General features: G+C 51.1%; 1 protein-coding gene across 2 annotated transcripts in view; it reads right to left on the bottom strand.

The window, feature by feature from the left end:
- CACNA1S (calcium voltage-gated channel subunit alpha1 S) overlaps window positions 1-12,732 on the bottom strand; it is a 68,041-nt gene that overhangs the window by 32,348 nt on the left and 22,961 nt on the right. For both annotated transcript variants that reach the window (XM_063113624.1, XM_063113625.1), the window contains exons 6-13: window positions 11,052-11,257; window positions 9,652-9,755; window positions 7,694-7,839; window positions 7,485-7,566; window positions 5,806-5,966; window positions 2,377-2,602; window positions 1,453-1,660; window positions 198-318 (exon numbers count right to left, since the gene is read on the bottom strand). In XM_063113624.1, the coding sequence (XP_062969694.1) occupies window positions 198-318; window positions 1,453-1,660; window positions 2,377-2,602; window positions 5,806-5,966; window positions 7,485-7,566; window positions 7,694-7,839; window positions 9,652-9,755; window positions 11,052-11,257 (1,254 nt within the window). The remainder of the gene's footprint in view (window positions 1-197; window positions 319-1,452; window positions 1,661-2,376; window positions 2,603-5,805; window positions 5,967-7,484; window positions 7,567-7,693; window positions 7,840-9,651; window positions 9,756-11,051; window positions 11,258-12,732) is intronic.

Raw genomic sequence — 12,732 nt, 5'->3', positions numbered from 1 at the left:
TTTCTGGTGGAGGAATGAACCTATAGTTATACCTGCATTTGTTCTGTCCTACCCCCCATGCGTGCCATGAGCCTGGAGCTCCCCTCCAGCCAGAAGGCCTGGCTGCCTAGCAAGTGGGCACACTCGGCCCCCATCTTAAGCCCTTTTCACCGCTCCCTCCCGAAGCTCTTTTTTGCACCCTGCTCCTGAGGGGATGCAGTTGCCGCAGACAAAAAGGATGATGAAGTAAATGCACACAAGCACACCAGGGTAGGATGGCCCGCCGTACGCCATGATGCCATTGTACATCACAGAATTCCAGTCTTCACCCGTCAGGACCTAGGGGGAGAGGGAGGAATGAAGGGACAGGAACACAGAGGGACCCAAGAGTCTTCTGTCAGGACTGCACTGCCCAAAAGGCCTCTTCCAGGGCTGGCCTGTTAGCTCAGTTGGTTAGAGCATGGTGTTGTAACACCAAGGGTTTGTATCCCATACCAGTGGCCAAACACCAAACAACAGCAACAACAAAAGACCTCTTCTGACTCTGCCATGCCCCCAGACCTTTCCTCTCTTCATTCCACAGCACAGGACGAGTGGTCCCTGCGCTCCTCATGGCCCCTCTTCCCATGATCGAAAATGTTATAACTCTCCAGGGCCATGGAGTTGGTGCGTGGGGTCACCACTTCCCCAGCTCCATTCCTAATCTCCAGGCTTGACTGTACTGCTCCCACCCGGGCCTCCTGTTATTCCAGCCTCCAGAAATCCTGTGAAATGTCAAGCCCCTTGAAAGGCATGGTGCCTCGAGGTGGGTACCCTCTGCAGGCCAGCCAGGGTGCATGGAAGAAAGAGAGGGTGAAGCCAACCACAGGACAGACGGATCGTCACACGCTGCCCCTCCCTGGTACAACAGGGGTTGTCACTCATGAGATGCCGGCTACAATAGAGAGGAGCATTCCTATGCCCTACACTAAGAAGGTCCCTCCAGGAGGCCTGTGGCTCTGAAGGCCTGACCGAGTCACAGCCATGCTCCCTTGGGTGGCTTCTAGTGAGCAGCTGGCTGGGCCATGCCTCTGGGGTGATAAATGGTTTGCATTTCTCTGGGGCTTTCCCAGCCTCGGGGAGGGACAGCTCACCTTGTCTGACTTTGCCCTCAGAGATGTGAGCAGCCCGTGGAACAGAAAGTACCCTCTGGACTTCCAGCCCACCCCAACTCCAACCGCTTATTAACTATTATCTCCTGCAGGCCAGCACTCTGTTAGACACCAGGGATGAAGACAGGTCAGACAGACTGGGCGCAGCTCCCGTGGAGGAGACAGGTAAGCCAGCATTGCAATGGAGAAGAGCCCGGGAGATGGCGGAGTCTGAAGAAGGATATCGGACTCAACACAGCGGATCAGAGGAGGCTTCCTGGAGGAGGTGATGCCCACCCCGATCTTGAAGGACAGAGGGAGGGGCGTGCAGGTGATGGCCTACCTGGAAGACGCTTATGAGGGCCTGGGGAAAGTTGTCGAAGTTGCTGCGCCGCACCTCCGTGTCCTCAAAATCATACCTGCCCCCGAAGAGCTGCATGCCCAGGAGGGCGAAGATGATGATGAAGAGGAAGAGCAGCAGCAGCAGGGAGGCGATGGAGCGGATGGAGTTGAGCAAGGACGCCACCAGGTTGCTCAGCGACGTCCAGTACCTGCAGGGAGAGGACGGCAGGTGGGGAGGACGCAGACCCCTGTCCACAGGCTTGGGGGAGAGGCTCCGGGCTGACGGGACGCAGAGGGAGAGAGGGCGGCCTCGGGCTGGAAGCTTCTGGACTCAGGGCTGCATTGGCTCTCTCCTTCCTTCCCAGCACTTATCCCAGTCTGTAGTTTCACATGCTGGGTAGGACTGATGAGCGTCCGTTCCCACCGCTAGACTGGAAAGCCCGTGAGTGCGAGGAGCAGCTGTGTCCTGTGCACCCGCACGTGTCCTGCGCTCAGCACTGCACCCGGCCCAGAGGGCTGGATGAGCACCAGTACATAAGGTACATAAGCAAACACGTCTCCTTCTCCCCCACCTCCTTCCTTCTTCTTTCCACCCCTTCCCGACTGACTTCCCTTCCTTTTCTCCGCTCTCTCGTCTCCCTTTCCTCCTTCCCTCTCCCATCTCTCCTTTCCTCTCTCTCCTCTCCCTTTCCCCTGCCCTTCCATAGATGATCATGGTAAGAAAAAAGTGGAGAAATGAGTTCAAAAGCAGGGCAGCGACTTCTCTTCCCCAGAGGGAGGTTGTTTCAACGGGGGTGGGGAGGCCTGGGCCAGGGGCCGCCCGTGAACTTGCGTGGACCTCAGGCCACGGGAAATGACATGAGTGCAGACCAGACCAGGCCGCGGCGTCCTCCTGGGAGCCGGGCCCCAGCCCGCCCGTGCTCACTTGGTGATCTTGAAGATCCTGAGGAGGCGGATGCAGCGGAGCACGGAGATGCCCAGGGGCGACATGGCACCGGACTCCACCAGCAGGATCTCCAGGAGGCCGCTGCACACCACGAAGCAGTCGAAGCGGTTGAAGATGGACATGAAGTACTGGCGCAGGCCCAGCCCGTACATCTTCATCAACATCTCGATGGTGAAGAGGCCCAGCAGCACACGGTTGGCAACGTCTGCGGGGTGGGCAGCACGACCTCAGCACCCCTCCTTCCCTTCTCCTGCCTCCAGGCCTTTGCGTGGCTGTGCCCCAACCCACCACACCCTCGCCACGTTTCCAAGGCATGCTCCTCCAAATCCAGTAAAACCTAGTGAGTTTCGCCCATTGAAGGAACACTAACCTGGATTTCTAGCAAGCTAAATGTACCATATGTAACAGGAAGAGAGTTTTATTACTTTCAAGTTTACTTAAGATCATTAAGCTCTGCCGCCCCGTCACTCCCTCCAGGGAGGGGTCCCTCCACCTATCTGAAGCCAATCTGTCCTCCTATACTTTGTCCGTCCTCCCCACTTCAGGAAGCCCACTATCGACATCCTTTTTCTTTCCAATACTGTGTATCTAACTTCTTCCTTTCAAACAAACCCTCTCATCACCACTTAAAAAGCTCAAGTCTCTCTCATTTTTCCTGGAACTCCTGCGCCTGGCTCTAAGCTCCCTGTCACAGCCAAATGTCCCCAAAGAGCTGTCTACACTGCTCTCCTCACTTCACACCTGCCCTGCCCCATTCATTCTGGATCCACTCACATCACTCCACCAACACAACTCTCTGCAGGGTCACCAGTCCCCTCCATGTCGCCCAATGGACATTTTAACCCTCATTTTCCTAATCTCTAGCAGCACTAGTCATGTTGGTCATTCTCCTGAAAGGATGCTCTTTCCAGCATTCTCTGTGCTTGGCTTCTGTGACACCACATCCTTCTGGATTTTCTCTACTTCTCTGGCTTCTCCTAAGCCTCCTCTGCAGACACATTCCTTACCTAGTCACTGAATGCTGGAATTGAGTTATACACTTGAGGGGACACTATCTCCTGATAATCTGGTGATGATATCTAAGACCACAGCTTCAACTGCCATCCCTGCCAGTGACTCCCAGATTTTAATTCCTCAACTCTGACCTCTCTGCTGAGTTTCAGACCTATTTTTCCATCTGCTTCCTTGACATCTCCATTGGGATGTCTCAAAGGCATCTCAAATTCAACATGCCCAAGACCAAACTGATGGGAGACTGCCCATCCTCCCCCACCCACCAAAAATCCCTGGTCATCGATAATCTTCCCCAGCTCAGTAAGTGGCACTACATCCATTTATCTGCATAGGCCAGGAACCTCAAGTTCATCTCTGATTCCTCTTGGTGGGCAGTGTTCACATGTTCTCCACATTTGGTCATTGACAATGCTTCACACTTTCAAGGGGCTCTCAAGATTGGATGCCAGAAACAAATGAATGAGTAAATGCATCTGATCTGTAGTTTTGTTTCCTATTTCCTTCCTGTAGAAAAAGACAATCTTCTTTTCTATTTATTTTCCTTCTTTTGGCTCTTTCACCTTTGTAAACATAGTCTCTTTTGTACTGTTCTGTCCCCTCAGGTCCCTGGGGTTCCTAGCTTCCACTGGTTGTGCCTGATGACTCTTCCTCAGGGTGGCTCTGTTTCTTATTTGGTTTGCAATGTTTTATTGTCAGCTCATCTTCAGGAAAGACTTTTCCCTGCAGGATTCTATATGCCTTGGGTTGAGAAGCATCCTTAAAGAATGGCTTGTGTTAGCTTCTCTTGGGCACCCCAAGGATCTCACTTGTCTGCAACTAGATTTTATGTTACTGTCTTAGTTTAGCATCCTCGCACCATGAAAGCTCATGCAAATTGGATTCCAGGGCTATCCAGGGCACAGATTGGACTTTGATTTTCACTTGGGACATTTTTCCTTCCTCTGAGGGCCTCCAGCAGGGATAAACTTACAAGCTCCTTCCCAGGCCTGATGGGCAGTGAGACTTTTGCTTCCCTTACATGGGGCCACACTTCCAGGGCCCCATCTCTACACAGGTGTGTCAGTTCCAGTTACCCCACCTCACGCAGTTCTGCCCTGCACAGGCATTGAGAACCCAGCTGCTTGCCTTTAGGTTTTAGGTCTAGGTTCAAAATGTCCCTGGAAGTCAGCTCATGGGCTCACTGCTCAGGCTTTGGGTTGCTTCTTTGTTTCTGCCATCTGGAGACTTTTACCCTACTCTTGGAACAGTCCAGAACTCCACACACAGGGGAACATCTACTATATGGATGAGGCTGACTGATCTCCCTTCCGCCAGGACTGATCTTTCAAAGACTCAAGTCTGATTATGTTGTTATATTCCCACTTATAACTTTTCATTGGCTTCCTAATGCCTAAAGTTTAAAGTCCAAACACTTTATTAAAGTATGTAAGGGGCCGACCCCATGGCTCACTCGGGAGAGTGCGGCGCTGGGAGCGCAGCGGTGCTCCTGCCACGGGTTCGGATCCTATATAGGGATGGCCGGTGCTCTCACTGGCTGAGTGCGGTGCGGGCAACACCAAGCCAAGGGTTGCAATCCCCTTACCGGTCACAAAAACGACAAAAAAAAAAGTATATAAGGCCCCCTGTGGGCAAACATATCTCCTGCCTCTCTCTCAGTACAAAGTTCTCATGACTCCCCGAATTCACCATATTGTTTTACATCTTCGTATCTTTGCATGCACTCTTCCTTCTGCAGGAATCCCTTCCTCCTTTTGACTGCCTGGGGCTTGTCTACTTATCCTTTAAGATCCACGGAGCTCCAACATCTCCCCTGGGATCCTCTTCTCGCTACCTTATCATTTACCTCCATCATTGACTTGAAGTTATTTATTAATATCTGTCCTCTCCTCTGGCTAGGTAAGGTCCTAGAAGGCAAGAGCAGTGTATTTATTCTCTCTATATCATGTGTTCTTTTTCTATGCCTTACATATAGTACTCACTTAAATAGTTGGCGAAAGAGTGCTGTTTTTGTAGTAGAATTTGAATTTGTATGTTGCAGCTCTAAATTACTGGTAATCTTATGTCCAGTGAGTCCAGTGATCTATAATTGGAATAACTTTTCCAGTTGCCCAGGCAAGCACCTGGAGGCCGTCCCAGTGTGTTGCCATTACTGCCCCTGGTAAGTAGCAATGCCATGAGGGCGAAAGTCAGGTGTGTCATGATGCCTTTTGGGGGTCTCCATTTTCCCACTGTAAAAGGAGGGGGTTAGACCATGTGATCCAGCACCAATAGCCCGTAATTTCTAGAAAACAATGTCAATACTAATTGGCTGCTTCTGCAAAACCTGCAGTGCCTTGGCTGGCTTCGGTGTTAAGCCACATCTGCCTCGTCCCACTTCACGCCATTCTGTCTCACCTTGCAGATGGGTCAACCAGAGAGGCTGGTTGTGGTGCTCTGAGGCAATGGACAGGGTGTTGAGGGCAACAATCAGGATCACCAGCCAATAGAAGACCTTGGATTTCACTATGTCATGGCACTTCCAGCGAAAGATGCGGTTCCACTGCCTCCAGTGTCGGCTGAGGGAGGAGACAGAGGAGGGTGGAAGCAGAGCTGCTTTGCTCTAGGCTCCCAGCTTTCTACAGTTCCTATCAGACAAGCTCCAGCCACCCTAGTCCCTCACCCACTCTCCCCTCCAGCCACACGAGAGAAGCTGATCTGTCGAGCCAGATGGATTTGAAATCTTCCCTCGTACTAGCAAAGTTCTTCATCTTTCAAATGAGAATTATAATGATGCAAACCTCCAAGGAAACTAAATGAGATAAAGCAAACAAAATGTGTAGCACGTGCCTGCCGTAAAATAGGTGCTCCACATATTCTAATTCTAATTAAAGCAACACTGAGATGCCACGTTTTGACCATTATAAAGGCCATTCTTTGACAAATTAATAGTATCCAGGGAGGGTATTGGAGAGGGTGTGAGGAAATGGCATTTCTATATTAGTACAAACTTTTTGGAGAGTGATTTGGCAGCACTTACCACAGTTCGAACTCTATATACCCTTTGACCCAGCAATTCCATTTCTAGAATTCTGTCCAGCAGAAATGGTCATACTCAGGCACAAGTGTTCCCTGCATCACTGTTTATGTTACCCAAAACTGGAAGGATTAATTAAATACACTATAGTATATCCATACTGTGGAATATTTTACTTCCAAAGATATACCAAAAGAAGGCACACACACATGTGTGAAAATTACCCTCAATGGATCATTTTAAGTAAAAAATGTAAGTCATAAGATAATATGTGTATCATCTTCATTTATTCAACAAATATTTGGCAACACCTCCTATGTGCTGGGCACTGTTCTAGTCTCTGTAGTGACAATAGTTAACATAAATAACCCCATTATGTAAAAAAACAAAACAAAAACAAAAAATCCTGGTGCGTGTGTGTGTAGAAGAGGTGAAAGCATAGAAGAGATCTCAGAGGGACACAAATCTAACTGTTACCATGGTTACCTCTGAAGGGCAGTGGGGACATCTTTTCTTTGATGTATTTCTCTGTTGTTTGATCTTTCAAAATCATTATTATGTATGAATTGGTAAAAGGAAACAGCCGGCCAGACAAACCCGCCCTTTTCCTAAGACAAAGGCGAGACAGCGTGGAGTGGCCCCTTGTCTCCAGACTCCCGGGCTGCGGCCAGCCTCCTTCCCAAAAAGCTGTCCTCCATTTCTGGGCTGCCTGTGTGCCACACACACCTTCCCTCTTCCTGGCGTAGATTTCCAGTGCTGATTACCTCACCCAGCCTCACCCCGATCAGAGGGCAGCCACTGAATGCACCGGCTCCAGCTTCTTCCCTACATGGCCTACAAATAGGTCATCTGCTCACGGCTCCCTCTGCACATTCCCTGTGGGGCTGGTCACTGCAGAGTCCCCGGAGCAAAAACTGGCCCTATTTTCTCAGACAGGCTGCCTTTCTAAGTGGTGGGGACAGTGACTCTAAAGCCACAGAGGGGATGGTAGCTGGGTTCTAACCCCATGTCTCAGGGAGCTGGGGGTGGGGGGACGCTGGGGAGATGGGCAGACACTCACATGAACTGGATGAGTTTGTTCAAGCCTTCGATTTCATACAGGCTCTCCGTGTCGGAGCCACCTTCATCCAAAGACAGCTTCCCTGGGGACAGGACAGATGTCGACATAGTCAGCCAGCCTTTGGGGTCCCTTTGGGCTGGACATGCCTGGGTAGGGAACCCCTGGAAAGGGCCCCTTGACTGGAGAGTCCTGCGGCCTTGGGCCCAGACCTTCTCTCAAGTCCTCGACGTCCATGACCTCGCCCTGCGTGATCCAGCTCATGTAGCCCCGCAGGTCCTCCTCCAGCTGCTGCTTCTCTCGGAGCTTTTGGAAGGTTCCCCTGGACTTAGCCTTCTCCCGCTCCTTGGTGAACTCCCTGAAGTGGAACAGGGGAGATGGGGAGAGGAGGAAAAGAGGAAAGGGGCAGGGAACGACTGAGCTTCCCCAGGACAGAAAGGGCACGTTCTGTGACTGGGTGCAGCCCGGGGTCCAGGTGCCCTCAAGGCAGCTGAGGGGCAGCCCCTCTCCCTTCCTCTTCACCCATCCCCACCCTCCAGGAAGCCCCGGGAGCACTGCTTGGCCCCTCTTTCTCATTTCTTTCCTCTCATCCCACCTTATTTTCTCCTACCTTGATGTGGGGTTACCCTTGGACATTATGGGTTAATGACAGGATAGTCCATTGTCTGAACTGAATCAGCCATGAATCTTCAAATGTGCCAGGCTGCCCTGATCCTTTAAGCTACCCTAGAAATTTAGTTCTGTTTACAGACCTAAGTCCTGGGGGAAGTTCTCCAGGGCCTAAAAGAAACCAGGCAGCAGTGCAGGAAGGAAAGGGCCCGAGAGACAGGGAGGGAGCTTCAGGCCAGCAGAGGGCAGCCCTGGGCCACCAGGCACGGCCAGCGTGGAGCAGGGGTCTACCCACAGGGCAGGTTACGTCACCTGGCACGGCAGGTCCAGGTGGGGGCTCTGAGCATTTTGTGCCATGGACCTTTTGGTAATCCAGTGAAGCCTACAGATCCCTCCTCAGAAAAAAATGTTGTTAAATGCACAGTAAAGCCATAGCATTACAAAGGAACCCATTATATTAAAATATAATTATTGGAATATACAAAAATTGTGATAGAGGACTACACGTGCTTCTTCATTAACTCGTGAACTAGCGAGATCTAGTTGTGTCTAAAAATGTTCACAGTTCAAAGTAGAAATAGGTGTAAGTAATACTTGCAATGACTGTCACTTGACAGGTGGTTTTTATTAGTACAAGTCAGGGGCACTGCTAATACCACTGTGGTTTGTTGTCTACATTCATTATTAAAGGAAACACTAAATTTCAGTTTGTGTAATAAAAAATATAGATTTTTCCTATGCAAGTTCACACACCCCCTGGATTCTACCATAGACTGCTGCAGGGCTTCTGGGCTGGGTGGCCCCACTGGGGAAGGGAGCTGATAGCCACTGCCAGCCTCTCCGCTGTGGCTGGGGTGGGTGGAGAGACCACAGCAGGGCTGTCCCAGAGAGAGCAGCGTTCAGTAATGACGACCATTAGTACTTAGTGCTTATTATATGTTGGACTCTGTTGTAAGAACTTTGTATGTATTAACTCATTTGATCTTTACCACAACCCTTTGAAATAGGTACTGAGATAGATAATTCCTACTTGACAGAAGTGAAGACGGAGGCACAGAGAGGTGAGGTAATTAGGCAAAGGTCACACAGCTAGCAAGTACTAGTGCGTGGACTTGAACTTGAGTGGTCTAGCTCTGGAGTCTGTGTGTTGAACCAGAAGGCTCTGCCACCTCTCAGTGCTGACCCTCTGCTTAGGCTCCTGTAGGGGCAGGAGGCTGGAATCTCACGGGCTTCAGTCTGAAGGAGTGTGAATGTAGGGGCCGAAAGTAGCGAGAGTGGGAGAAGGCTTGAGGAGGAGGAGGGAGGAGAATAAAAAAATCGGAGGGCTCCTGCCTTCATCTTCTGTCTCTTCCTCCCTAACCAGGAGGGAAGTGCTCTTGGCCTAGCTGGGGCTAAGGGGACCCAGGGATGAGCCAAGGTGCTCGCCCACACCTCCCCGCACTGCTGCGCTCCTTCCTGCTCCTCTCCCTTCCCCCTCCTCGTCCCTTCCACCCCTGCCCTGTCCTTTCCTTCTTCCTTCCTCTTCCTCCCTCTCCTCCCAGCTGCCTTTGATCTTCCTTACCCGCTTAGGACTCCCAGCACCAGGTTGAGGATGAAGAAGGATCCCAGTAGAATGAGGGTAACGAAGTAGATCCAGGGCCACTCGTTCCCGATGGCGTCGTTGACCTGGTCCAGATGGAGGTGTGAGTCCCACCCCAACTTGAGGGCTTAGGCCCCTTTCCTAAGTCTGCCCACTCAGACAGCACCCGATCCCAGGGGACGAGGAGGAAAGCCACTGCGCCCAGCGAGGGGAACTTTTGTAGCCCGAGGACCCAGGATCTGGGCTGGAAGGACCTCCAGGGGGGCCTGGCTGACTGCTTACCTGGCCCAGGCAGCACTGACCCACTTTTCCCTCCCACTAAGGGCGTCTCCCATCTGCCTGCCTGACTTGACTCCCTCACGGATGCCATCCCCAGCTGGCTTCTTTACAGCCAAGATTTTTGAAAAATCAACAACCTATGTGACCCTAGACATGTCACCTAACATCTCTGAGCGTTATTCCCATCTCTCTAATGAGGACAATGACAGACGCTTTGTCTCCTCCCAGGCTTGGAGCAGAGGTGAAATAACATGTGTGACAGCCTTTGACATGTTTAATAATTTGCTCCCTTAATATGAGCTTACAAGAAATTTTATACTAATCCTTTATGTTTGCAAAGCATTTGACAGTTTTATAATTTTTTTTTTTTTTTTTTACCTACAGGCAGTGTCACGTTGTGATTAAGAGTTCCAGATTGGAGCCAGATGGATTAGAATTCAATTCCTGGTGCTGTTGCTCACTGAGTTCATATCTGTGGGCAAGTTACTTAGCCTTTCTGAGCCTCAGTTTCCTTATTTGTAAAGTGAGAGCAATGCCTTCCATTGTCAGAGGATTAAATAAGAAACGTAACCTAGCTCTTAGAAAACACCACATAAACATACTCCAGCAAGAAAACTTATGCAGTGTTGGCCATGTGCCAGGCACTGATATATTCAGTTAATCCTCCCTCTAAGTCTATGATGTAGGCAGTGTGATTATCCTCACTTTATAGAGGAGGAAACTGATACATCATATTTGTATGGAAAAATAGTCTTGCAGTGGTAAGAAGAAAGGCTCAAAGGGCCCTTCGTCCCCCATGGAGTCAGATACTAGGCTGGCAGGAATGAGTCAATCTCTGCCAGGTTTAGGAAAAAGTTAGGAATTGAGACTAGAACCCATAGAAGTCCTGATATGCATCCTTCACTCCCCTCTGGGGTCCTGCACAGGCGCACACCATGGGATGCTGGGACTCACATCTGGGGATAAGACGGGGCCACACACCCTGCAGAGATTCCCTAGGGAGGAGCGAGAAGGCACGGCGGGCACTCTGGTCAGTGACCAGCCTCCCAGGTGGACTGGGGAGCCCTCCCCAGATGGCTCCAGAGGCGCAGGCCCAGACCCACCCAGTAGAGGACGTCAGTCCACCCCTCCATGGTGATGCACTGGTACACGGTGAGCATGGAGAAGCCAAAGTTGTCGAAGTGGGTGATGCCATGGTTGGGCCCCGGCCAGCCGCCCCGGCACTCGCTGCCGTCGATGGTGCACCGGCGCCCTGAGCCCGTCCTGGCACAGGGTGAGGGTTTCTCGTTCTCCACCGTGGCAACAATGTCTGCAGGCAGAAGGTGGAGCGGCATCCATAGGAGTGGTGGCCATAACAGGAGAAAAGATGCTCAAGAGCAATTTAAAGGAATTGAGCGACAGGTCTAAACTCAGCTGAAAACGCAGAAGACTGCTGCACACCCAGCAGGTGGCTAGAGATGAAGAGAGGTGCCGGGGCAGAGGGCTCTGCAAGGGATATTCCCAGGCAGCAGTAATTACAACTTGGGCCCCAGGCCTCACCAGAGGATCTGCTCGTAGGATTCATTGTCCTATGAAGAGCAACCTAGTAAGCAGGAGTCACGTGAGCATCACTTGTGCCCACAGAACTTTGAAAAAGGAGGCGGCTGCCTGGTGGAGCGGGGCTGGGGGTGGGGGCTCCCATGCTCTGACTTGAGAGGTCTGTCTGGGAGGCTGAGATGGAGGTGCTCCCACAGTGCTGGGCTGAGCTGTGCAAGACATCCAGCCTAAGGGGTAGGGGTCTGCTCTCAGGGGAAGTCCCCAGCAGGCCTTGGCTGCATTCCTCTTTCTTCCCCTGCTTGGTGCTTTATTGTCTCTAAAATCCTGCCATTCTGATGACATCCCGGATCCCCCTTCATCTTCTGTGTCAAGAGATTAGGCCAGCTTGTCAGAACTGGAATGTGCGACCCTCCCCATATTTACCACGTGAGCTGAGATCTCTGAGGGAGGAAGCAGAGGGTTCTGATGGCCCTGAGCGGGGTCCCTGACCCCTGAGGTCACCCTCTGAGAGCTGCTCACCAGCATTTGTCAAGACCTCACGAGAACACCAGGGGAGGCCTCCAAATTTGGGCTGAAGGTTGTGATAGAAAGTCCCCTCCTATCCATCCTGATGACGCTTATTAAAGGATATAAGTTGTTATAGTGACGGGGAAAGGCTCAAATAGGAGGGGACTAGGAATGTAACCACTGAAAGCTTTATCGGAGTTTACTCTGAATTGGGTTTGGGACTGGCGTAGACTGTTCTCTTGTTGATGGTCATGACAAAGTGATTAGAGTCTCCTGAGACACTGCAGGTCTAGGAGTGTTATCCTGGTGAGTTTGATGCTCAGGTTTTGGGGGAGTCCTAATAGAGGTCCCCTCTTCCTTGTGCCACGTGCATTCCCCTGCAGACCCCAGTGTAAGTAATACTCGGGCTGAGACTGAGGCCAGGTCCCAGCAAGCTGCCGTCAGTGCAGAGCAGCAAGTCCTAGAGTGTGGGACCTGGGGCACTTTCAGGATGTCCACCTGGTCAAATCAAGGTGTCTGCCTGGTCAAATTATTATTATTTTCATAATAATGCTAAGATATTATTAGCCTCTTTGTTTCTCATTCTCTCAACGAATATAAAGTGGAGTTTTCCAGAGGCTATATGACGTGCAGTGTTACAACAGACTGCATGCAGAAGTAGATGTGAGAACCCAGCAGACTTTCTTCCAGCCAGGTGGGAGAGACATTTACAAAAAATGTGAAACAGTGCCACTCTTCTCA

This window comes from Cynocephalus volans, chromosome 11 (genome assembly GCF_027409185.1).
Source record: "Cynocephalus volans isolate mCynVol1 chromosome 11, mCynVol1.pri, whole genome shotgun sequence".
In the NCBI taxonomy this organism is placed as follows: Eukaryota; Metazoa; Chordata; class Mammalia; order Dermoptera; family Cynocephalidae; genus Cynocephalus; species Cynocephalus volans.
This window is presented reverse-complemented; position numbering and strand designations above follow the sequence as displayed.